Source organism: Mesoplodon bidens (assembly GCF_964165515.1).
Source record: "Mesoplodon bidens genome assembly, chromosome: X".
Lineage (NCBI taxonomy): Eukaryota > Metazoa > Chordata > Mammalia > Artiodactyla > Ziphiidae > Mesoplodon > Mesoplodon bidens.
The window spans coordinates 10,000,106-10,026,387 of NC_138163.1; the positions used below are offsets into that span (position 1 = coordinate 10,000,106).

At 40.7% G+C, this 26,282-nt stretch overlaps 1 protein-coding gene across 1 annotated transcript; it reads right to left on the bottom strand.

The window, feature by feature from the left end:
* Positions 1-770: 770 nt before the first annotated feature.
* Positions 771-2,306, bottom strand: LOC308609276 (germ cell-less protein-like 1; the record flags this gene model as incomplete). Its single annotated transcript, XM_081222978.1, has 1 exon — positions 771-2,306. One exon carries the CDS (start codon positions 2,304-2,306, stop codon positions 771-773), a length of 1,536 nt encoding a protein of 511 aa, XP_081079104.1.
* Positions 2,307-26,282: the final 23,976 nt, after the last annotated feature.

Below are 26,282 nucleotides of genomic sequence, written 5' to 3' on the forward strand. Positions count from 1 at the left end.
GGAAATAACAAAAATAAAGCATTATTTTATTACATTTTATGACAGTAAATGAAGGAGGGCAACCAGCTATAGCTGAATTTACTCACATATTTCAGAAATTTTTATTGAGCAATTACTCTATGATAGGCAATGTTCTAGGTGCTGGGGACATATTAGTGTCTAAAACAAAGAAGAATTCCTGCCCTCTTGGCACTGAGGTTGTAACTGGGGGCTCAATAAAAACACAAATAATTAAATAATTTAGCTGGTAAGATGGTGGCAAGTGCCATGGAGAAAAAATAAGACTGTAAAAGAGGAATGAGGAATACCAGATTGGAGATTATAATTATTGAAATGGTAATCAAGAAAAGCCTCAGAGACAAGGTGATTTTTTTTTACTTTAACATTCATTCAATCAAATTAAAGGAAACATATATTAAGAGAGTTTCACTAAGAGTAGTAGAGTAGGTAGGCTCACAGTTTCTCTCTAAAGTCAAAAGCTCTTTGTCTTCACAGAAATGATGGGCGGGGCGGGGGGTGGTGTCGATGGATCCTAAACCAGGAGGACAGGTTGCCACATTAACAGCTCAAATGAGTTCTCGAGGAGTTTGGGGGGCTTCAAACTTTGTCCTCTTCATATGCTCATGTAAACAATCTCAAGTATTATGAGCTACAGTTCAACAAAGCCTCTGACAGAATTGGTTACCAGAGGTGGGCAAGCCTGGTTGGTCCCACAGAAGGAGCTGGCATCTGGACCAAGCTGGTTGTCCCTGACCCCAGGAAAGAGCTGCTCAGTTCTCTAAGCTTCTTTGCAGGGACAAACGCCCTGGGAAACGCCCCCCTCTGTGGAGGTACAGGAAGTTACAGGCCACATATATGGGGAAAACCACGTCTTGGTTTTCCAGGTTCATTACCACTAGCTCTTGATTTTGTCTCAGGGAAAGCATCTGGTATTCTGTGTCCTTCCTGAAAATGGCTCTCCCATCCCTGTCCAAGGAGAACAGGTGCAGGCGGAACGCGACCTTTCCCTCCCCCAGTAGGCTGACCCCGAGGCTGCTGTACTTGTTCTGTGCGCTGCACCGGAAAATGATGCGCTGGTTGGCGTAGCACACCACCAGGTCCCAGCTGAGTTTGAAGCCTTCCCACCGCCAGCTGCACTGCTTGTCCCTGTGGAGCTGGCCCCCGCACCGCATGCTGTTCCCCTGGGGGTCGGACATGTAGACGTCCACGGGCCAGAGCTCTCTGGTCTGCTCAGTCTGGAGGGGGCCAAGCCAATGCTCTTGGTACACAGGACCCAACCAAGCGGGAGGGATCAGCGCATCCTTGTGGATGACAAGTGCTGACGTCAGGTCGCAGATTATGTAGGCAAGCCGCAGCTGCTGGAACACTGGCACGAAGGCTCTGCCCTGCTCGGTCTCTAGGAAAGGGGTGCCCTCTGAATCCCTCCTGGACCTGGCAAACCATGAGTTGGTGTCAGGCAATAGGGCCCTGCGCCGGCCCCTCCATGTCGGCTGCAGCTGCAAGAACATCCACATTTTCAGCATGGTGTACACGTCCATCTCCACCCCCATCACCAAGAGCTGTGAAGAGGCAACGACCTCTCTCATGAGATCCAGGCTGACTTCTCGCAATAGCCCCTCACTACACTGGGTCATCATGTTGTCCAGCAGCCATTGAAGACACATGATCCTGATGTTCTGGAGTCCGTAGCTTTCAGCAGAGTAGTAGTAGCTGCACACGGTCTGGGCACTGACAGTCTCCTTCATGACCTCCCCGCACCGCTGAATCACCTTGTCCAGCTGCAGCATGCTGGCTGTGGCCAGGATGGCGATGACTCGACCAGGTGGGATGAGAATGGAGCCTCGGTACAGGGAACCTAAAGCCTCGTGCAGTGCCTCGCGATCAATGTTCTCGTCAGGCATCTGCATCTCTATAGTATCCATGTTTGTCTCCCGCCAAGCGCCACTGAACATACTAGCAAAGTACCCTGACTGGCACAAGTAGACCCTATGCAAGTTCCACTCCTCCCCCAGTGCACGGATCCGCACGTCACTCTCTTCTCCTCTCAGGAAGAGTGCCTCATAAACGGACCCTGAACGATCTTTAGCATGTTTCCGGCGGGGCTCTTTTGTGAGTGGCCCCCCTGGGCCTGTCTTCCGCTGGCGGCTCCCCTGACTGTCGGCGGGTCTGGCCTCTTCACTCTCGTTCCCTTCCTCTCTCTCTGCCACTACTGCCTCCTCAGCCTCCTCCTCCCCGCCACTGGCACCTGGCTCCTCTGGGGCACGCCCCCACCAGTGCCATGGCATCCGACTGCTTCGTGCTCCCATGGCCTATACCTCAGTGGTGCAGTGGACAAGCTTCCTCTCCAGGCACCGTTGCCACGGGCACGAGCTCAGCCCAGAGTGATGCTGGGTACTATGACGTTTGCTCTGACGGTCTCTCGAGAGGACACCACGCTAAGCCACACCCACTAGGCCCCACCCCACCGGATAAGGGCACTCCGTACCAGGGATTCCACTCTGTTTATCTTTCCCTCCTGGGATGATTGCTCTCAGGCTCCCTTCATAGAATGATGGTGGAACAGAGGCCTTTGTGTGCGAATTTTACCCATTAATTTCAAGAACACAGGGCTTCCCTGGTGGTGCAGTGGTTGAGAGTCCGCCTGCCAATGCAGGGGATGCGGGTTCGTGCCCCAGTCCGGGAAGATCCCACATGCCGTGGAGTGGCTGGGCCCGTGGGCCATGGCCGCTGGGCCTGTGCGTCCGGAGCCTGTGCTCCGCAACGGGAGAGGCCGCGGTGGTGAGAGGCCCACGTACCACAAAAAAAAAAGGACACAATTCACTCTTGCCCATCTAAAACAGTTAGTGATTATTCCTTAATGGAGAATTACATCTTGGTCCCAGCCCTGTCCTCTAGGCACCTTAATTTCCATAATTAACTTCTTGTTTATTTATTTATTTTTAATTTATTTTAAAATAAATAAATAATAAATAAATAAATAAATATCCCTATCCCACCCCTCTAGATGGACACAAAGCACCCAGCTGATCTCCCTGTGCTATGTGGCTGCTTCTCACTAGCTATCTGTTTTACATTTGGTAGTGTATATATGCAAGTAAGACATTTCTGAGTATCTAAACTCTTTATAGGAGTTGAAGGCTCTATATGCAGATAAATTGTCAAGGTCAAAAACAATATCCAATTTTACCCTTGAGAAGCTGTAGAATATTAGAGAAAGACCAGGAGACTGGGGATGAACACCTACTTCTCCCCTTATTAAAAAGGGGAAAATGGTGGAATATGGAAAACAGAGATCAATAAGTGTGAGAACAATCTGTGGCAAGATTTCAGAATGAATTATTCAACATACATATGGGTAAGTGTAGCTAATCTACCATAGCAGTTAAGAGCATGGATGCTGCTGGCTGTCTGGGTTCTAACCCCTGCTCTAAAATGATGATAATAATAGTACCTGTCTTATAGGGTTGTTGTGAAGATTAAATGAATTAATATAAAATGCTTAAAACAGTGCCTTGTATATAGAAAGTGCTATGTACTTTTATATAATAATAATAATAATATATTTAGAAGGCACTTGGAGAAAGTGATGTTCACGAAAAATAAGTCTGGGCTAACTAAGAACAATTCATCCAAACTAGCTGTGCTTTCTTTTTAATAACATTATGAGTTTGTTAAAGAGAAAAATGCTAATTCATAAGGCATTTGACCAAATGCCTCATTTCATCCTAAGGCCTGGACCAATGGTAGAAGAAGTGGATATGGAGGTGGCCAGCAATCAGATGAAATGGAAGGAACATGGGTGTGTGGATCAGACAGATTTAGATTCAAAGCCTGAATCTGTAACTTCTCAGTAAAATATTGAGTAAATTATATAAACTCTTTGACAGTCAACTCTATTGTGTGTAAAACAGGGAAAATCATATCTACCTTGCAGGACAATTGTATGGATTTGGTGTTTGTGGATGCTGCGTCAATTGGGATTTGGGGTGGGGTAATTGCAATAGCCCCTTTGATCCCTACATTGTTTTGATTGCAGGCTTTTTGTTACATCATCTGTACTGAATGACTTGACTTTGAAACGTGTACCTCATTATATATAATAATTTCTATTAATAAGTTATTTAGAAACCTTTTTTGAGTCTATTATCTGTGTAACTTTCCCTCTTTTCACCCAGAGATCTCTATACTGAAGTAAATCTAAAAAAGACACAGACCCTTTAACTGGTCACAATTCCCTGACTCTTTTTCCGGTGATAATAAAAAGACCATTTTACATAGAAATTACTCCAAGCAAATAATGTACGATAGTTGGATAATTATAGTGAGAAGCAAATTGAAAAGTCAGTTTTCATAATTAGTCTCTGATATGTTGTGGCTCAAAGATTTTCATGCAATAGCGAACTTTGTATGTGGCAAGACTTATTAAGTCAATATCCTCTTAATCAACATCATACATCAGGTGCTTTCAAATTAACACAAGTTGAAATAGTTCAAAGAAGCTTTTACATTTGATATCATTAATTTAATTGAATCTTTAAGTACTTATTACTAGGTCATAGATAAGATCATTTGTGCTTGGAATATGTAAGAGACAAGAGACATCTACTTGATATTTTTCAGTGCCATGACCTCCAATACATGCCAGCCATTGCTGGTCACCTATGATACCAGCAGGGCTATGATGGGGAGGAGTCCTCACTGTAGATTCAACATAGATAGTTTTCATTTGAGTGTGTCATATATAACTTTGATATGGTCAGTCAAAAGCATAGAACTCTAAAGAACTGTTACGAATGTTCAGATCTTTCAAGACTAAACTGAGCCTGCTGCTGAGAGGGAAAGGATAAATATTTTTGACCCCCTTTAGGCCTGGAATAGCCTCATTGTTTCTGTCTCCACTGTGTCCCAATAGGTACCTGTATATAGAGCAATTGAAGGAAAAGAAAGTTGGGCTCTGATTTCTTGGTGCAGATGTTCATACTTTGTCAATTTTTTCTATCCCTTACTTCTTCCATCGGTACTACCTCTATATAGTTATTATCCACGTCTGCCATGCCTTCACTCATCTTACCTTTCACATTCTCAACTACAGTCATACCAGTTAGCAGTTCTCAAAATAAACCACGTTCTTTCGTTCTGCTCCTCTGTTTATGCTGTTCAGTCTACCTGAAAGTCTCTCCCCTCTTCTTCCCCTTCTTCTCCTCCCCCTCCCTTTCCCCCTCCTCCTCCTGTCCCTTGCCCCTCCACTCCCCCTCCCCTCCTTCTCTTGCTACCCTTCCTAAAGGTAGCTACATGATTTGGCACAAGCATCCTCTCCTCTGGGGAAGTTTCTTGACACTACCTGGTCCAGCCTGAGTTTGGTGTCCCTCTCTCATTCACAGGAATGAGAACATCTGTCTGTCCTAATCATCATATTGCACACTAAATATTTTCATTCACACATAAAGCACCCTAGGACTTGTACCAATTCTTAAATACCATGTCATTCCACCACAAAAATATGTACTCTCTGACACGAGGAAAACAGCTAAATCAAGAAGGGTATACTGGGCAGATGGCTAGACTGACTTACTAGCTAAGCAATGTGTCCCTTTACATAAGCTTTGCAATATATTAAGTCAAATCCTGGCTTCAGCAAAATTATACACATGATAGATACAAGGAAGGATAGTAATAAGGCTTTTTGGTTGATAAACTACATAATTTTGAGCTACATTATTGAAGTAACCTCTCCACTTGGAACAGGGCAAAGGGAGTAAACAGGATAACAGAAGGTTTGGAGAGAAAATAAGTAAAAGCAACCTTAGGAGAAGAAAAATGAATCTACAGCCAGGTGTTGAAACAAGTAATACACATCTGCACATCCATTTATAAATGATTGTATAAATAAAATGAAGAAAACTACTCTTGATACCCTATGAGTGGTATGTCATCATGCTCAGGAACTCGTGGCAGACACACCACTGTTGTCATCTACTGGAGTCCTTTTCAGAAACAGTATTGAATCTCTCATTTCCACAGGCTCACGTTCATTGGAGGACCAGGGATATTTCTGTTCTGGCTGCAGGACTCTGGCTTTGTTCAGAATAAGAAGTATAGGGGAAATTGGAGTTGCCTGAATTACTCTAAATGCTGTTGATGTTACAACCACATACAATTTCCCTCACAGCTGTGGGGAACTCAATCCTCTGGGAATTCCCTCTAGTGTGAGAAATATGCCTGTAAGGTAATAACATATGCAAAACTGAGTGAATTTTAACTGGGATTTCTGCCGACTAGGTGTCCCCAGGTTCTCTGGCCCTGTGCAGTTACCTTTCCCTTGAATATTTAAAAATGTTGCACTCACTTATAGAGGAAAACAAAGGCTCCATCCCACCCCTGATACCTCAGAGGGCTTACATAGATTGAATTCTTTGTCTTACCTGTATCTTGTTTCTTGTGGCTATTCCCTTCTATCCACTCTATATTGATCTAGACATGTAACCTAATTAGAATTGTAAGATTTAGCAACTTTTTTAAAAATCCAGTTAAATTTGAATTTCATCAAGTCAAATTTAAGTGAGCATCCTGTATTTGATCTGGCAACTCTGAACTTATCATCTTTTCTTTAATTTACCCAAAACACCTCTCTCTCAGAGGCAAGTGTGCCTAGGATATAGAAGATTCATGGGTAACAGAGGCAAAGTTACAAAAAGCAAAGAAGTTTACTTAAATAGGAATGTATAATTCTAGATTTTAAGTCCCGTGGTCATTCTCATCACAAGGACCCTTACACTGGTTGACTCTTCCTCAGGATTCCTGTCCTCCTGTCATGTTGCTAAACCCTCTCTGTCCCTCTTTCTCCTTTTGATTATTAGCACTTTCACCCTGTCATTTTTTAAATTGTTCCAGAACAAAAACAATCCCTCCCATTTTATTAAATGGGATGTTTTGGCTTTTTAAATTTGTCTCGCTGTAGCCCATTCCTAAAGTGCCCTAAGGTGGCCGAGGCGGGGGGCGGGGGGTTTACTTTTACACATTCAGTAACCATCAAATTATTTTCCCAAATAAAAACCATACTCTCCTAAGAAGATACCAGCTGGTCAGCTTTAAAAATATAGTTTTTTCTCTTCTCTATTATATAATTAAACAACAAATGAAGGAAAATGGAACATGATGTGTACAGAGTGTAGGATGAGCAATAAAACTGAGCAAGTCTTCACAACAAAACTGCTAAGTCAGTCTGAGCTAAGCATTGAAGGAGCAGTAGACCCTTCCTGAGTATGGAGTGGAGGAGTGATCTACTAAGTAGGGTTTTTTAAAAAATTATATTGAGTTCTTCTCATGGGCATGGATCAAAGTTGCCAGAAAGCTACTATTCTTTCTGCTTCACTTTGCTCATGTTGTATATGAAGTGTGTATTTCAAATATCCTTGACTGACTCAAAGAAAGAAAGAAATTCAAGAGAATTAAAAATCAAAGCCATGAAATAAAGTGTGGCAATTTTGCTCTTGTGTGTGAAAGCAGGGTCTCAAGGCCATACTATTCTAGCACAAAGAATCTTAGTTCAAATTCCTTGGGGGAGGGGAGTCTTTCTCTTTGGATGAAGATGTGCTGTCAATTACATAGGTAGATATGGCAACATTTAACAGCCAAAGTTGATTCCAGATTGTTGAATTCAATAATATGGAGTCAATAGTATAGATTTAAGCTGAATTCATAGTTCTACAATTCATGTGAAAAGCATGTCTTGAAGGGAACACTGTGAAAGCTTTGAGACCAATGTGGATTTTTATGTCTGAAGGATTCCAGGATTGGTAACCTGGAAAGTTCCCCTACTAGCCACCAGTCAATCCAATTGGACAAAGGTTCCTCAAACAATCTTCCTCCTGCCTGCACACAAGAGATGGCTATCAGTTTATTCTGCTTTGGTGTCCTGAATACTTAGAACAAAATTAAGCCTTGGGGCCTCCCTGGTGGTGCAGTGGTTGAGAGTCCGCCTGCCGATGCAGGGGATACGGGTTCGTGCCCCGGTCTGGGAGGATCCCATATGCCGCGGAGCGGCTGGGCCCGTGAGCCATGGCCGCTAAGCCTGTGCATCCGGAGCCTGTGCTCCGCAACGGGAGAGGCCACAACAGTGAGAGGCCCGCATACCGCAAAAAAAAAAAAAAAAAAAAAAATTAAGCCTTGAAAATCCTATAAAAATACAGAGATAGATAGTACATGGAAATCCCTAATAAATGAGCTTCATACGAAAACCCATTTACCAGCTGTGTCTGATCCAAATTCAGCTCCAAAGGTAATCTGGAATCACATTAGTTATTTTTATTCCATTCGTGACATATTAGAGATATAAACACGCTGTCTCTCCTGTATATTAGAGTTTTAAACTTGTATTTGCTATAATAAAGTTACCTCAAAATGTGAATTTTACAACAAATAATTAAAATATATTAAACTAGATGAAGCAACCATGATAAAAGTAAGTCAGTAATATGCCAATTCCAAGAGATTTTTTTTACTGCCTTGAGGACACCAGAATTTTGATTTTAGCTTCACAGGAGATGGGAAAACTGATCAACAACATGCCCCTCTGCCTATTCCCTTTGATTTCTCGTTCCACAAGATGAATTCTTGTGGGTGAGAGAGATTTATTTCACTGGTGTTCTCTGAGCATTGACTCAGTGCTGGGCTTGTCCTGGGTATTGGAGTCACAGAGATGAATGCCAGGCCTCCTTCCTTTGGGAACTCCCAGTCTATTGAGGGAAATAGACATGTAAACAGGCAGTTGCAATATTATGGTAAAGAAATTACCAAAATATGTATGGGAGTGATAGACAAAGTACATTTGATCATACATGTAGAAAAGCAGGGATACTTCAAAAAGTTAGATTCTGAATCTGTTCTGGTGAGGAACCTGTTTCCTTTGTCCTTAACAACTGATATGGGCCATTAAAATGTTGGTAAGCCTCTGGCAGAGAATAAGGAGATTGAAGAGTGTGGTTTTCCTTTTTTCTCTCCTATTTATGATCGCACATTGTGGTGTAGGAAGGAAGGAAAGTCAGGGTATTGGACAGTATATAGGACGTACTGCTCACCTAGCACTGGGGTTAGGAAAGCTTCACAAAGGAAGTGAGAGCCAAGTTGAGATGTGATAGAAAGGAGGCAAAAGAAATAGAGAATCAGGGGAGACATCCTGGGGAAAAGACATGGTATAGATGAGGCACAGTACAAGGAACTAGAATGCCATGCTCAGGAAACCAAAACAGGTCAGTTATTACTGGCTCATGACATGGAAAGATGATGCTGGAGAGATAAGCAAAGGCCAGAGTTTGGAAGACCTTAGGTACCACCCATGTAGGCCAGGCCAAAGCTTAGACTTTTTCCTGTAAGTCAGGGGTTAGCAAACATTTTTTGCCAGATAGGAAATATGGCTTGGCTGGCCATACTTTCTCTATTGCAAATACTAATTTCTTTCTCAATTTTGCCTTTGTAAGCAAAAGCAGCAATAAATAATATGTAAATGAATGGTCATGGCTGTGTTCCAATAGAATCTTATTGACAAAAAAGGCAGTGGGCTAGATTTGACCCAAGGGCCAGAGTTTGCCCAAACTTGATACTAGTGATAAGCAGTGGAGTGCCATTTACATATGAGATGGAAGTTGGTAATATTTTAATAAGGTTCTCTGGTGAATCTGACATAAATTTAGGTTTAGGAAAAAAAAGATGCTTCAGTCTGAGCTGTACATCAGAGCTGCTCCACAGAATTTTCTGTGATAATAGCAATGTTCTGTATTTGCGTTATCCAATGCAGAAGCCCCTAGCTAAATTATTGAAATGAAGCAAAGTGTGACAAAGAACTGAATTACAAATTTAGTCTAAATTTAAATAGTTACATGTGGTTAGTGGTTGCCCTATTGGACAGCACAGTTCTAGGGTTTGGCCAATACTTGGATTTAGACTCAATTTCAAGTAGAAGCACAAAACAAAGATCTATGCTAGGATGTACCTATCCACGTGGTATGGGGCATCAGCAGTATATCTAGAAAAGATTGCAAAGCAGGCTCTGAGAACACCTTAAAATCATTCAATTCCATTCCTTATTATTATTTTTTCATTCTATCTTGCCTGTTAGGATCCTTTGCCTAATTTTCTACTGAGTTTTTAAGCTTTCTTTCATTTATTTACATGGACTTTGCATACAGTAAGGAGATGAGCATTTTATAATGTGAGTTACAAATCTTTAAAACTATATGTTTTTACTATTTTAAAATTTCTTTTGAGTTTTACGGTGTTACTTATCATGGAATTTTAAAAATACTGTCTTTTAAAAAGATTTTTCTTAGATGACTTCAGGTATTGTGTTACTCTTTTAAGCATTTTCTATCCAGCAATTATTGGGAAAAAAAGAAAAAAAACATTCCATAGCTTTTTCTAGAATTGTTATGGTTTGATTATTTACTTTTAAATATTTGCTCCATGTGAAATTTATTTATTTTTGTTTAAAGTGTGAGGTTAGAGATTTAATTTTTTTCCAGATACCAAACCATTTATTGAGTAATTGACATTTACCCACAAACAGGGTATTGTACCATAAAGAGTCTCTTGTATGTACTTTCATACATAGCTCGATTTTGTACTCTACATTATTGATCTATCTATTTGTGAATCAGGGCCATACTCTTTAAATTAGCAAAGGCTTATAATGTGTTTGAATATTAAGGTTAGTCGTCATCCTACTTGCCCTCTTTCTTCTTCTTTTTTTAATTTGTTTTTCTATATGGATTTTATTTTTTGTTTTAACATAATTATTGAAGTATAATTGCTTTACAGTGGTGTGTTAGTTTCTGCTTTATAACAAAGTGAATCAGCTACACATATACATATATCCCCATACCTCCTGCCTCTTGCGTCTCCCTCCCACCTTCCCTATCCCACCCCCCTAGGTGGTTACAAAGCACCGAGCTGATCTCCCTGTGCTATGCATCTGCTTCCCACTAGCTATCTGTTTTACATTTGGTAGTGTATATAAGTTCACACCACTCTGTCACTTCGTCCAGGCTTACCCTTCCCCCTCCCTGTGTCCTCAAGTCCATTCTCTACATCTGTGTCTTATTCCTGTCCTGCCCCAAGGTTCTTGGGAACGTTTTTATTTTAGATTCCATATATATGTGTTAGCATACAGTATTTATTTTTCTCTTTCTGACTTACTTCACTCTGTATGACAGTCTCTAGGTCCATGCACCACACTACAAATAACTCAGTGGTGTTTCTTCTTATGGCAGAGTAATATTCCATTGTATATATGTGCCACATCTTTATCCATTCATCTGTCAATGGACACTTAGGTTGCTTCCATGTCCTGGCTATTGTAAATAGTGCTTCAGTGAACATTGTGGTATGTGATTCTTTTTGAATTTTGGTTTTCTCAGGGTATAGGCCCAGTAGTGGGATTGCTGGGTCATATGATAGTTCTATTTTTAGTTTTTTAAGGAACCTCCATACTGTTCTCCATAGTGGCTGTATCAATTTACATTCCCACTAACAGTGCAAGAGGGTTCCCTTTTCTCCACACCTTCTCCAGCACTTACTGTTTGTAGATTTTTTGATGATGGCCATTCTGAGGGGTGTGAGGTGATAACTCATTGTAGATTTGATTTGCATTTCTCTAATGATTAGTGATGTTGAGCATTCTTTCATTGGTTTATTGGCAATCTGTATATTTTCTTTGGAGAAATGTCTATTTAGGTCTTCTTCCCATTTTTGGATTGGGTTGTTTGTCTTTTAGATACTGAGCTGCATGGGCTGCTTGTAATTTTTTGGAGATTAAACCTTTGTCACTTGCTTCATTTGCAAATATTTTCTCCTATTCTGAGGGTTATCTTTTTATCTCATTTATGGTTTCCTTTGCTGTGCAAAATCTTTTAAGTTTCATTAGGTCCCATTTGTTTATTTTTGTTTTTATTTCCATTTCTCTAGGAGGTGGGTCAAAAGGGATCTTGCTATGATTTATGTCATAGAGTTTTCTGCCTCTGTTTTCCTCTAAGATTTTGATAGAGTCTGGCCTTACATTTAGGTCTTTAATCCATTTTGAGTTTATTTTTGTGTATGGTGTTAGGGAGTGTTCTAATTTCATTCTTTTACATGTAGCGGTCCAGTTTTCCCAGCATCTCTTATTGAAGAGGCTGTCTTTTCTCCAGTCAATGTGGAATTACTTAGCAGTTAGTCTCTTTTCCCTGTGCCTTTGTTCTCATCTGTAAAATGGGTCCACAGATAATCCATATTTTACAGGTTCATTTGAGGATTTCCAAAGAAAATATATGAAACGGCTCTGAAATATAGTAAGAATTCTTTAAATGATAATGGTTGTTATCCTTATGTCAAGAGTGCTCAGCCATCTCCCAAAGCCTCATCTGTGGACTTGTGTTCAAACCAACCTGACTAGGTCCTCTCTTTGCTCTGAAGAATGTGTTTTATTATTGCTCAAATCTGGAAAAAAATATCCCCAGTCCTTGTCAGGTCAAAAGCATTCCTACCAGTTCTGAGCACAACTCCTCTAAATTTTCAGAGGCAGAGTATTTCGAAAGGAGAAGAGATTACAGGAGCACCTAAGTAGACAGTGGAGCATAGTGGTTGAAAGCACATGCATTGCCATCAATTTCATCCCTTCACTAGCTCTGTGATCCTGGACAAGTGACCATTTTTCTGAGCCTAAGTTTCTTCATCTGTAAAACGAAGAGCATAATGGTGTTTACCTCATAAGGCTGTTGGAAGCTTACAGGACACAATATTTCTAAAGTGCTTTCCAGTTTCCAACCCATAGAAGGTCTTAGTTCCATCTCTTTCCCACCAGCCCTCATAGCAGAAGAACTTAGAATTGTTCCCAATTCAGTCTCCCCCCAGCCAGAAACACTCCTGCATCAAAGGTAACATATATTAATCCTACACTGTTTCTTTTCTTTCATCCCTTTGGTACTAAAATCACATTCATTTTTTAGATTTATGAAATGCAATAGCACCTAACAGGGTAACTATTGCTTAGTAAGTGTTTCATAAATATCGGTTGGCTAACTGCTAATGGATTACAAAGGATGAGTACATTTATAACATAAACTGAAGGTTAATGTGGAGTGTGTTAGAACTTAGAAATGTGTAAAGAAATCTTGCTTAAGTTCTATTACCGATAAACTAGGGCCAATTGCCTAGAATGTTCCCTCCATACTCCCACTGCCAAGGATCATCCTGCTTGGCTTCATGTACTGGTGATAACTTACTCTTCCAAGACTGCCTTTCATGTCCATGTGAACCATAGTTACTTGCACAAAAATATGTTCTCTGCTTGGGGGACGGGATGAGAGAGAATGGTTTATCCTGGTATCATGCAGCTCTAGGAGTGTATGAGGGTAAGATGAAATACATAGATAGAGAGAAAGAAAAAGGGGGTTGGAAATATGTTTCTAAACAGCAGATATTATGTTAGGGCACAGTCACACAAATTGCCTTTATGGAGATTTAGGAACTAAATCCAATGGGGTTCTGCCTTCAAGGATCAATGTATACAATTGCAGTATATAGTTATATTCAGTTGACTTGAAGTCAGACACACAAAAGTTTGAGCTCTAAATCTGCCATGGCATTTTCACCACTCTAACCTTGAGTGTCTCACTTTTTAAACAAAGTTTCTGAGAAAGAACTTTGGACAACGTACTTTAAATATTAACATCATTGAGAACATATAATTTCTAACTTCTATTTATTAACATAGCTCATCCAGCTTTGTGAAAGGGTGGGGCTAGAATCATCCAGTTGTTGAATCTCTGAGATTTCAGTGTGTTCAGGCACCATCTATTCATAACTGGCTTTGAAGCCACTGCTTTCACTTACAGGGATGAGAGGGGCCAGTGCTCACTGCATTTTTTCTCCACTAAGGGGAGGATCTACCTGTACAAGCCATACCTGTCTTGCTGTAGAGACAGGCAACAATGCAGGTCTCTGGCCCCATCCCCAATCAGTTTCCCCCAAACCCCACAAATCCTGAAAAGGAATCTTGTAAAGTTCAATGAGACAGTCAAAAGACAGGTTCTAACTCAATTATCTCCTTTACTTAGCCTTTGGGATTATATGTACAGAGGAACACAAAAGGGATGGTTTAAAAAGGAATATCTGTTAAAGGACAGTCCTGCTCATTAATACAAAAACTAAGAAATAACCTGGCCTTCTGACCTGAGGGGCTACCAACATAATGGTATTTAAATCATGCTGTCATCCTGAATTTCCCAGCCCAGGCTGGCTCCAAAAATGTATTGTTTCCAAGACAGTGCCATATCAAGGCATTCTGGAACTTGAAAAAATTCAAGGGCGTTTTACCCACATAAATAATTTTCTCTAAGAGTTGCAGGTTAAAAGCAAGGAGCCCAGGAATGTCCTTCACAAATGCAGCTGTGTGATTAGTGATTAGAAAAGTCTTGAGGTTGTCTTTGTATTGGGGAGGAGGACATATAGAGGAGATATCATTGTTATAATTCCTAAAACTGGGCTCTCCAATATGGTAGCCACTAGAAACATATGGCTATTTAAATTAAAAAAAATGTTCCTCTATCTCACCAGCTCCATTTCAGGTTCTCAACGGCCACATCAGGATGTGGCTGCCATATTGGACAGCACAGACATACAACTTTTCCATCATCACAGAAAGTCATACTAGAGTATTAGCTCTAATACTACTTCCTTTAAGGAGAATTCCCTAGCCCTCTGTATACAATGACATTTTAGAATTTGTTCAACTCTGCCCTGCACTATAACTGGTTACACAGATATGTCAGCCCTACTATGAATAGAGAGTTATTTGTGCAGGAACCTTTTTCTCCAGTTTTGTTGGGGAATAGTTGGCAAATGAAACTTGAATATACTTAAGGTGTACAAAGTGATGATATGATATACATATACATTGTGAAATGCTTATCACAGTCAAGGTAATTAACACATCCATTACTTCACATCATTACCATTTTTTAGCCTGTGGTGAGAACACTTAATATCTACTAATTTAGCAAATTTAAATATATAATACAGTATTATTAACTTTAGACACCATGCTGTACATTAGATCCCCAGAACTTACTAATCTTATAACTGAAAGTTTATATCCTGTGACCACCATTTCCCCATTTCCCCCACCACCTAGCCCCTGGTGATCACCATTGTACTTTGCTTCTGTGAGTTTGACTGTTGTAGATTCCACAAATAAGTGAGATCATGCAAATTTGTTTTCCTGAGTTCGGCTTATTTCACTTAGCGTGATATTCTCCCTGTTCATACAAGTTGCAAATGACAGGATTTCCTTCTTTTCTGTGGCAGAATAATGTGTCCTCTTGCATCTCGTTGCGCTCCTTTGAGATGATTATTTTGAATTCTTTGTCAGGCATTTCATAGATCTCTACATTTTTAGGTTGGTTGCTGGGGCTTTATTAGTTTCCTTTGGTGGTATCATGTTTGCCTGTTTGTGATCTGTGTAGCCTTGCATTGGGGTCTGAGCATTTGATGGGTAAACACCTTTCTCAGTCTTTACGTCCTGGTTTCAGCAGGTAGAGACCTTCTCATGCCAGGTTCCTGGACTGATGGGATAGCCTATAGGATCACAGTCGAGCAGGGTCTGGGCTGGGTAATGTGGATACTGCCGGATATACAATGGGGTCTGTATTTGTCAGGCTTGTTACCAGGGGCTTGGGTGGCTATGGACCCTGTCTGGTCCCTGGGTGAATAGGACTACCTCCAGGATGTTGGTCAGTAGAGCTGGCACTGGGACAGAGGCACTTCAGGGTCTGCAGTTGGGTCTGCACATGACAGGCCTGTTACCAAGTATGCAGATGTGTTTGACTCCTTCCAGGTCCCTTGGTAGAGCTCCTGCTGGGACACTGGGTAGGTCCCTGGGTGATTAAGGCTGCTCCTGGACTACAGCTGAGAGGGACTGTAGCCGAGTTACAGTGCCATTTCAGGATCCTCAGTTGGATTGAGGTTGTGGGCCCGCCTCCAAGGACAAGGATACTGAGTCCCTGTGTGGGCAAGCCATTTCCCAGACCACAGCTGGGAGGGGCTGGAGCTGAGTTACAGGGATACTTCAAGATCTTCAGTTGGACCAAGTTTGGCAGGCCTGCTTCTGGGTGCACAGATAATGTTTCTCCTGGTGGGTCCTTGGGCTGATAGGACTGCTCTTGAGCCATGGCTGGAAGGGGGCTGGAACTGAGATGCAGGGCTGCTTCAATATCCACGGTCAAATCAAAGTTGGCAGGCCTGTTACTGGAGGCATAGTCGGCTGTGACTCCTTCCAGGTTCCCTGGTGGATGGTGCCAATAGCAGGACCAAGGCCAAACGCGGCTGTAGCCAAGTCCAGGGGGAGACAGGGCTGCTTCTGTATCTGTAGCTGGGACCACGGCTGGTGAGCCTGCTACCTGGTGTGGGCCTGCCTTCTCAAAATGGCCCTGCTCAGTTCTGGGCTCCACTGGTGTTTTATAATCCTCTGCCTGGTTCCTGAAGCTCCCCCAAAGACACTTTTGTCTGTGGATGGCTGCCGAATTGTTGTTGCTGTGGAGGAAATGAATGGGGATCTCCTGTTCCACCATCTTGCTGATGTCACTCCAAGAACCTTATTCTTTAGGAGCATCTTCTGTACACACACATGTGTGCAAAATTTAAATCAGTGGCTTCTCGAATTTCAGCATGTAGAGCCTTCTAGAGCCTTCTTTTCCATTGGACCACCCTGGCTGTCTTATGCTTTCTTGGCAGTGCTAGAGTTTGGTAAGATCCTAGGATTTGAGTTTATACCTAAACCATGTGCCCAGAATCAGAAGGCCTGTTAAAACACAAAATTCTGCTTATCATCCCCAGCTCCAGATTTCCTGATGTAATAGGTCTGGAGAAAGTCACAAGAATATGCATTTCTAACAAGTCCAAGGGGTGTGGCTGATGCTGCTGGTCCAGGGACCATACCTTGAGAAACATCAACTTATATCCTAAACCCCAGGCATTGCAACCCAAAAGTGTCCCCTAAATACGGCCTGTCCCGAGCTTCAGCTTTAAAATTGCTAGATCTTTCACTCACTCAGGATGGAGGGACAGAAGGCTTCAAGATTCTTTACTACAATATTGGCCTTTCACTGTTTGATGAAAGAAAGTACTGCTGAATCTTTTGGACAGAAAAGTTGGCTGGAGGAAAAACTCTTTACAAACCTAAACTTTCTCCAAAATGGAGGGTCCTACTTAGATCGGATATGATTTCTTTGCTTCTAACACTTGACCTAAACTACTTACTTAACACAAACCCCAAACTGGTCTAGCTCTGACTTTCTTTGAAGTAATACTTTCTTGTAAACAGTAAATGGTTGGTGTCTGCTTCCAGGATATAATATAGCAGCTCAAAACTTATTTTGCATAAATCAGAGGAGACACTCCCTAATATACCCATAAACATTGGCAGAGTAGAAATAAAAGTCAACTTTTTCACTGAGTTACATGCCACTCTTCTGAGTTTCAACCTTTTTTTAATTGAAGTACAGTTGTCTTACTATACTATATTAGTTTCAGGTGTACAGCGTAGTGATCCAGTATTTTTGCAGATTATATTTCATTTGAAGTTTTACAAAATAATGGCTCTATTTCCCTGTGCTGTACAATATATCCTTACTGCTTACTTATTTTATACATAGTAGTTTGTACCTCTTAATCCCATACCTCTATCTTGCCCCTGCCTCCTTCCCTCTCCCCACTAGTAACCACTAGTTTGTTCTCTATATCTGTGAGTCTGCTAATTTGAAAAGATACATGCACCCCAATGTGCATAGCAGCACTGTTTACAGTAGCCAAGATATGGAAGCAACCTAAGTGTCCATCCACAGATGAATGGATAAAGATGTGGTATATATATACAATAGAATGTTACTCAGTGATAAAAAGAATGAAATTCTGCCATTAGCAACAATGTGGCTGGACCTAGAGAGTATACTGCTGAGTGAAATAAGTCAGAGAAAGACAAATAGTCTGTTATCACTTATATGTGGAATCTAAAAAATAAAACAAATGAATGTATATAATAGAACAGAAACAACTCACAGATATTGAGTTTCAACCTTTGAAAGCTCTCCCAAACCAGTGGTAATAACTGAGAAAGGGTTGCATGCAATACCACAGCATTACACACAACTGAGTATTCCATCATCTGAAGAGTTAGCTTTCTCCATTACCTTGTTATATATTTGACTGATTGTTTTCAGTTAATCGACTAAATTTTTCAATGACTTGGCACTTACAAACACTTGCCAAAGCAAGGGCATATGAAAATAATAGAGAGAGGGGAAGGAAATAGCACTTGTTGAGCAACTTCTAAAATGAAGCACAATCCTATACACAATTTATATCTATCAACTCATAAGACCCTCATGAATGTGCATGGTTGGGATTATTATCCTTTCATCACATATGAGAAAACAGAAACTCTGATGTATTACATGATCAGATCATGTTAATGCAACTAGTAAGTGCTGTAGCATGAAGTGAAATGACGTTTCTCCAATGCCAAATCCCATAATCTTTTCCTCTGTATTGGCACCCCTACAATGTATTCGGTAAAATGGATGTTTCAATGGGGAAAAATGTTTGCTGGCCAAATAGGTTTTGAAAAGGTTGCATATCATCACCTTTATTGAAGATTTCTGATGCTCACAGTATTTAGCACCCTGAATAAGACTTTCAGTAAAGAAACCATACAGCGCAGGGTTTCCCAAATTTAATTGACAAGAGAACCCTTTATTCCTAAGAAAACAGTTTGAGAAGTACTATTTTATACTAGGCTGCCTGCCTAAATATAGAAAGAATATTTATTTTTAACTCCAATATTCCAAATGAGAGTTAGGAGTAGGTGATGGAGAAAGTTCAGTACCTCTCTCTCATTTCCAAATTCCTTCTTTAATGAATACAGATCTTCAGTTAGATTCAGTGGCCGAGAATTGGACTCTTTACCAGTTAGCGGGGATGCTGTGTTAAAAGGTGATACACATATTTCCCCTGTTCTCTTCTAAATCATCTTTCCTTATGTCTAAAGTGGTCCAGTGAACTAGAGCCTTCTTTTCTATTGGACCACCCTGGCTGTCTTATGCTTTCTTGGCAGTGCTAGAGTTTGGTAAGGTCCTAGGATTTGAGTTTGGACCTAAACCATGTGCCCACATTCCCTGAATCTGTGTTTGGATATAAGCCAGGCTCACATTACACTGGTAGTTGACTGTCCTTTGCCATTGAACCTCATACATCTGTTTGTCTCAGGGAGCCTGTGGGAGGGGGTGGCCGTGGTGGGGTATTGAATTCTAATACTCATAGGTACTTAATCTAATAGTCAGAACCCACAGTCTTTTTCGTGAATCTGTTTTGCATTTTAACCCATATCTGTGGACCTTAAAAAGTCCTTACAGGGCCTCCCTGGTGGCGCAGTGGTTGAGAGTCCGCCTGCCGATGCAGGGGATACGGGTTCGTGCCCCGGTCTGGGAGGATCCCATATGCCGCGGAGCGGCTGGGCCCGTGAGCCATGGCCGCTGAGCCTGCGCATCCGGAGCCTGTGCTCCGCAACGGGAGAGGCCACAACAGTGAGAGGCCCACATACCGCAAAAAGAAAAAAAAAAAAAAAAAAAAAGTCCTTACAAATATTTCCATAATTGGCAAAGTATAGAGGAATAAAAAGAAAAAACAGTCAACTTCTTAAATTACTAATACACTTTTATTCATTCATATAATATATATGGTATTGTATGAAGTATTACATTATATTGCATATAGAATATAAAATAGTGCCCTTGTCCTTGTCATTCAGGAGTTTATAGGCCAAAACGTCAGATAAATACATGAGCGAGGAAAGAAGCAGACCTTTAGTCCTACAGGCCCGATTCAGACATTTCTCCACTCTGTGACCTTGGGCACACTACTTAACCCAGCGGTCCCCAACTTTTTTGGCACCAGGGACCGTTTTCGCGGAAGACAATTTTTCCATGGACCGCGGTTGCAGGTGGGGTCGGGGGTGGGGATAGTTCAGGCGGTAATGCGAGCGATGCGCGATGTGGAGCGGCAGATGAAGCTCGCCCGCCGCTCACCTCCTGCTGTGTGGCCCACTTCCTAACAGGCCGAGGACCGGTACCTGTCCGTGGCCCGCGGGTTGGGGACCCCTGACTTAACCTTTCAGATCCTTCGTATCCTCTTTAGTAATGATGAGGTTTAACACTTCTCAGGGTCATTGTGAGAATGAAATGGAGTAACCTCTCTTGTGTTTTGCAGCCAGAAATACGTGCACCCCATGGGCATGAAACAAAAAGCCAACCCAAACTGGGGACAGAGGTCCTCTTGCAAAGTCAAGTTTACTTGAAAATGCGAGGAAATAATTTTTATAATAAAACAAACATGAATATATTAAGAGGTAGAAACAAAAGGTCCACGTGAATTTTGAGGCTAAAATATGAAGCTTCAATCACGTTCTGGTTTGGTAGTGGGCTGCTTCAGGCAGCACTTCTGGGAGCCCTGGGGGGATGTGCTTTCCCTCACCTCTACTTTATGGGTATTTCAGTGGGAAAAAAATTCTGAGAGGCACTGAAATTTATGAAAGGTTTACTAATCTATAAACATGTCACAATGTTGTTATTATTCATATTCAAAGCAGCGGCAAATAAGTGCAAAAGGAGACTGAAATGGCATGTAGGTGCTGACAAAGGAAAGCAGCAGTGTGACGGCAGGCTGACCACAGCAGAGTTCACGGGAGATGGCGCTTGAGACACTGGGAGGGGACAGGTGCTTTCCTGTCATTTCTGTAGAGCAGTGACTCTCAAACTTGAGTGTGCATCAGTATCACCCAGAGGGCTTGTTAAAACACACATTTCAGGGCCACAGCCCCAGAGCCTCTGATTTCCTAGGTCTGGGGTAGGGTCAGAGTATTTGCTTTTCTAGCAAGTATCCAGGTGATGTGTAGGCTGTTGGTTCAAAAAGAACCGCTGCTTTTGAACAATGTTTCCTAATTCTAGCAACTTAAAAATAAATATTGATGTTTACCCCCCCTTTCCTACTTAATTGGTCATATTATGAGCGTTAAGAATATTTCAAGGTGTTTCTACTCAGCTGGAGGAGTTATGACAACCATTCCATCCAGTTTGCCCAGGACTGAGTTGTTTCATGAGATGGGGGATTTTCAGGGCTCAAACTGGACAGTCTCACTCAAACTGGGGCAGTTGGTCAAGCTACTGTGGAGTCAAGGTCTACTAGATAAATAACTTGCTTTACCTATCTTGAGGAGGATGGTGATAAACACAGTTTGTTTTGATGTTCTCTTGCCATTGCTTAGCATAGGAGTGGACACTCTAGAACTAGTTGCTTGATTCCACTTAACATTACAGAGGGGAAAAAACATCTTTTTTAGAGTATGAGTATGGCACTTTAGAGACAACACTGTGAAGAATAGAAAGAATGCAAGCATTGGAGTTAGACAGAATTGGACATGGTAGCTGCTGATTGCTACATGAATTAGCTGTGTGCCTTGGGCAAGGTGCTTAACCTATTTGAGATGCAGTTTCTTCTTATGTAAAGTGCAGAAATAATAGCTCACAGAGTTTTTGTGAGAATCCATGAAATTATTTATTATAAACATGTCGAGTGTAGTGGTAAGATCTCGGTCCTTCTTTACTGAAGATGATAATACAAATATGCAGAAGCCTTTAGGGAGTAGTAGTATCTCTATATTTGGAAAAAGGTATTCCAGAATGAAGGCTCGGTGTGAACAAAGGCCAGCTCTCAAAGGGCATGGTCTTTGGGGATAAGTACAGGAGAGTGGTGTCACACTGCTATGATCTGAATGTTTGTGTCCAATTAAAATTCATACCTTGAAAGCCTGACCCCTAAAGATAATGGTATTGGGAGGTGGGGTCTTAGGGAGGTGCTAAGGTCATGAAGGTGGAACCTTGTTTTTGGATGAAAATTATCTAGCAAACACTTCAGTTATGAGTTACTTGGGTCAAAAGGTCAGACACCCAGTTGTGGGTAGTCTGCTTATTAAATGACATGGAGAATTCAATATCACACTGGCTTCTTATAAGCTTCTTTCATGTTTGAATCTATCCCCCCACTCCATTCCACACACACATATGTTAATGGGTTAGTTTTCATTAAGTGTTTGTTTTTCCACATTTTGTTCTTTTTTTAAACATCTTTATTGGAGTATAATTGCTTTACAGTGGTGTGTTAGTTTCTGCTTTATAACAAAGTAAATCAGTTATACATATACATATGTTCCCATATCTCTTCCCTCTTGCGTCTCCCTCCCTCCCACCCTCCCTATCCCATCCCTCTAGGTGGTCACAAAGCACTGAGCTGATCTCCCTGTGCTATGTGGCTGCTTCCCACTAGCTATCTATTTTACGTTTGGTAGTGTATATATGTCCATGCCACTCTCTCACTTTGTCCCAGCTTACACTTCCCCCCCCATATCCTCAAGTCCATTCTCTAGTAGATCTGCATCTTTATTCCTGTCTTCCCCTAGGTTCTTCATGAGCAGTTTTTTTTTTTTTAGATTCCATATATATGTGTTAGCATACGGTACTTATTATTCTCTTTCTGACTTCACTCTGTATGACAGACTCTAGGTCCATCCATCTCACTAAAAATAAGTCAATTTCATTTCTATTTATGGCTGAGTAATATTCCATTGTATATATGTGCCACATCTTCTTTATCCATTCATCTGTTGATGGACACTTAGGTTGCTTCCATGTCCTGGCTATTGTAAATAGAGCTGCAATGAACATTTTGGTACATGACTCTTTTTGAATTACGGTTTTCTCAGGGTATATGCCCAGTAGTGGGACTGCTGGGTCATATGGTAGTTCTATTTTTAGTTTTTTAAGGAACCTCCATACTGTTTTCCATAGTGGCTGTATCAATTAACATTCCCACCAACAGTACAAGAGGGTTCCCTTTTCTCCACACCCTCTCCAGCATTTATTGTTTCTAGATTTTTTGATGATGGCCATTCTGACTGGTGTGAGGTGATATCTCGTTGATTGATTTGCGTATATTGAAGAATCCTTGCATTCCTGGAATAAACCCCACTCGGTCATGGTGTATGATCCTTTTAATGTGCTGTTGGATTCTGTTTGCTAGTATTGAGTTGAGGATTTTTGCATTTATGTTCATCAGTGATATTGGCCTGTAGTTTTCTTTTTTGTGACACCTTTGTCTGGTTTTGGTCTCAGGGTGATGGTGGCCTCGTAGAATGAGTTTGGGAGTGTTCCTCCCTCTGCTATATTTTGGAAGAGTTTGAGAAGGCACGCGTTTTCAACATTGAGGGCTGAATATCACATGGCACTTTGCTTCCCCCAGATTAAATGATCTGAGACGTAACAAACAACCAAGACAGGAGCTGCAGTATCTTTTATCACCTAAACTCAGAAGTAACATACTATCAATTCTGTTCATTCTTACTGCTCTCACAAACCAATGCTGGAATAGTATTGGAGAAGATTATATAAGAATATAAATACCAGGAATTGGGGAGTATCTTAGAGGCTCACTACCACATGGGTCAGGTTTTCAATTTAAAAGGTGAAACTAATAAACAAGTAAACCAACAAGAAAAGAAAACCCTAGAATAAGCTATGGGAGAAATCTTTTATAGCTTTGGTGTGGAAAAGTCATTCCTAATGTTCATATAATCTCATAGGCCATCAAATAAATAATTTATATATTTAAATATATATTACTAATAAGAAATAGGTGTCAAAATCCATCATAAACAAATCCAAAAGATAAACATCAAACTGAGAAAAAGAAATGTGATTATTTTATAAAGGAAAGAACATCAGTACATCAGACTGGGTAAATAATATGAATAGACAATTAACAGTAAAAGAAATAAAAATAGATCTTAAACAAAAAATAATGTACTTATAATATGAAATTTTAAACTGCATCAAGCTATATTTAACTACATTAAAAGTCTATTTTTTCTCTCACTGGATCAGCAAATATTCAAAAATTTTAAAACATACTATGTTTTCAAGGAATGTAAAGTGGCACAACCTTTGTGAAAGGTAATTTTAGAATTTCAGTTAAAATTATGAATATATATCCTTTTACCTATCAGTTTACCTTTCAGAAATTTATACTACAGATATACTCTAACATATGTAAATATAATTTGAATAAGTTTGTTTATTGAAGCATTGTTTCTAATAGCAAAACATTTGAAACAAAACACCAATCAATCAATCAATCAATTGGACTGGATGAATAAATTGTAGTACAACCAACAATGGAATTTTATGGTATATAAAAAAATGAGGTAGTTCTTTGTATTCTAATATAAAGTGGTTGCCAAGATATACTGTTAACTGAAAAAAGGAAAGTGAACTATAGTGTATATAGTATGTTAGCATTCGTGTATAAATGGGAAAGATATTTATATGTGCTTGTATATGGGTAAAATATCTCTACACAATATATAAGGAACTAATAGTGCTTGTATAAGAGACAGTGTAAATAACTGGGAAATAGAAAAGCATCTTACTCTATAGCTCTTTATCATTTAAAAATTTTAAACCATAGGGATTGCTATGGACTGAATTATGTACCCCCAAATTTGTGTGTCGAAGCCCTAACTCCCAACATGATGGTATTTGGAAATGGAGCCTTTAGGGGGTAATTTGGGTTAGATGAGGTCATGAGGGTGAGGCCCTCATGATGAGATTAATAGCTTTATAAGAAGAAACAGAGAGATGGCTCTCTCTCTGTCATGTGAGGAGACAGCAAGAATGAAGCCATCTGCAAGCCCAAAAGAGGGTCCTCACCAGGGATCAAATTGGTTGGCACATTGATCTTGGACTTCTCAGCATCCAAAACTGAAAAATAAATGTTTATTGCTTAAGCCATCCAATCTATGGTATTTTGTTATAGCAGCCTGAATAAATGAATGTGGGAATTATTGTCTATTCAAAAATTAAGGGCTTCCCTGGTGGCGCAGTGGTTGAGAGTCTGCCTGCCGATGCAGGGGACACGGGTTCGTGCCCCAGTCAGGGAAGGTCCCACATGCCGTGGAGCAGCTGGGCCCGTGAGCCGTGGCTGCTGAGCCTGTGCGTCCGGAGCCTGTGCTCCGCGACGGGAGAGGCCACAGCAGTGAGAGGCCCACGTACCCCTCCCCCACCAAAAATTGCTCCATTAACAAGATAATGCTCTTCATAACAAATTACAAGTAATTCTAACAGAATATACGCAGAAACTTTTAATCTTACCCAAAGCACTGCTGCCATAAAAAGGTAACCATGACACACCTTATCTACTTGCACTGTTGAGCAGTAACTACTGACTCCTTCTTAGTCTTCTAACATTTTCCAATATTTTGTCACATTTGTTAGTAGTGCTACAATTTAGCTATAGAAGATAGTGATGTGTTGATAAAGTATTTATTTGTTTTTGTTTTCAGAGCACCATGCACAGCTGTCTGTAATAATAACCATTGACAATAAGCAGCAGATCTCATTGGATATTAGGCTGTGCCAGGTAATTGTAACAGAACCTAGAGAGGACCTCACAGTCTGTTTTCTGTCATAGTGCAGTTGGTTCATATAGGCTCCATATCTGCTTCATCCATTTCATTTAGGTATCTTATATCTTTGAATTTGCTGATGATAATTGTTAAAAAAATAAGTGGAATTAGTAATCAATATGGGTTAAGAGAGATAAATATATGTAGATTTGGAGTTGTTTTAGTAATAGAACCTATAAAATAATTGAAGATCCATGTTATTCTGTTACAGAGGTGGGAGATAAGCAATGAGTGAGGGGACTGAGCAAATTAGAACAGAGAGCTCTGCTATATTCTAGCAGGATGTTATAAGGAAGAAACTAAAGCAATTTTTACCCTACAAATTTGCCAACATATTGGGAAAAAAAACGCTTCTGGGTACCATGCCAAGCAAAACAAGATAAATATTCCTCCAAATTTCCTAATTCAAACATCCATGATATTTGACATCTCGACCCATGTTTAGATTGAGAATAGGAGTCAACATAGGTTAAATCAGGTATGTGACTGGAGACTGTTAAGGACAACTTATGGTAGTGACAGCCCTTCCATAATAACACGGTGGGGGGAGCCTCTAATAATAATAGATAAATTCATAAGCATCTGGAAAGATTAGGAAGGGCTTTGTAGAGTAGGTCATCATTGAGTTGAGTTGTGAAAGATGAATGCAAGTTTTTCAACCAGATTGTAGATTAAGTGGGATGGTGTG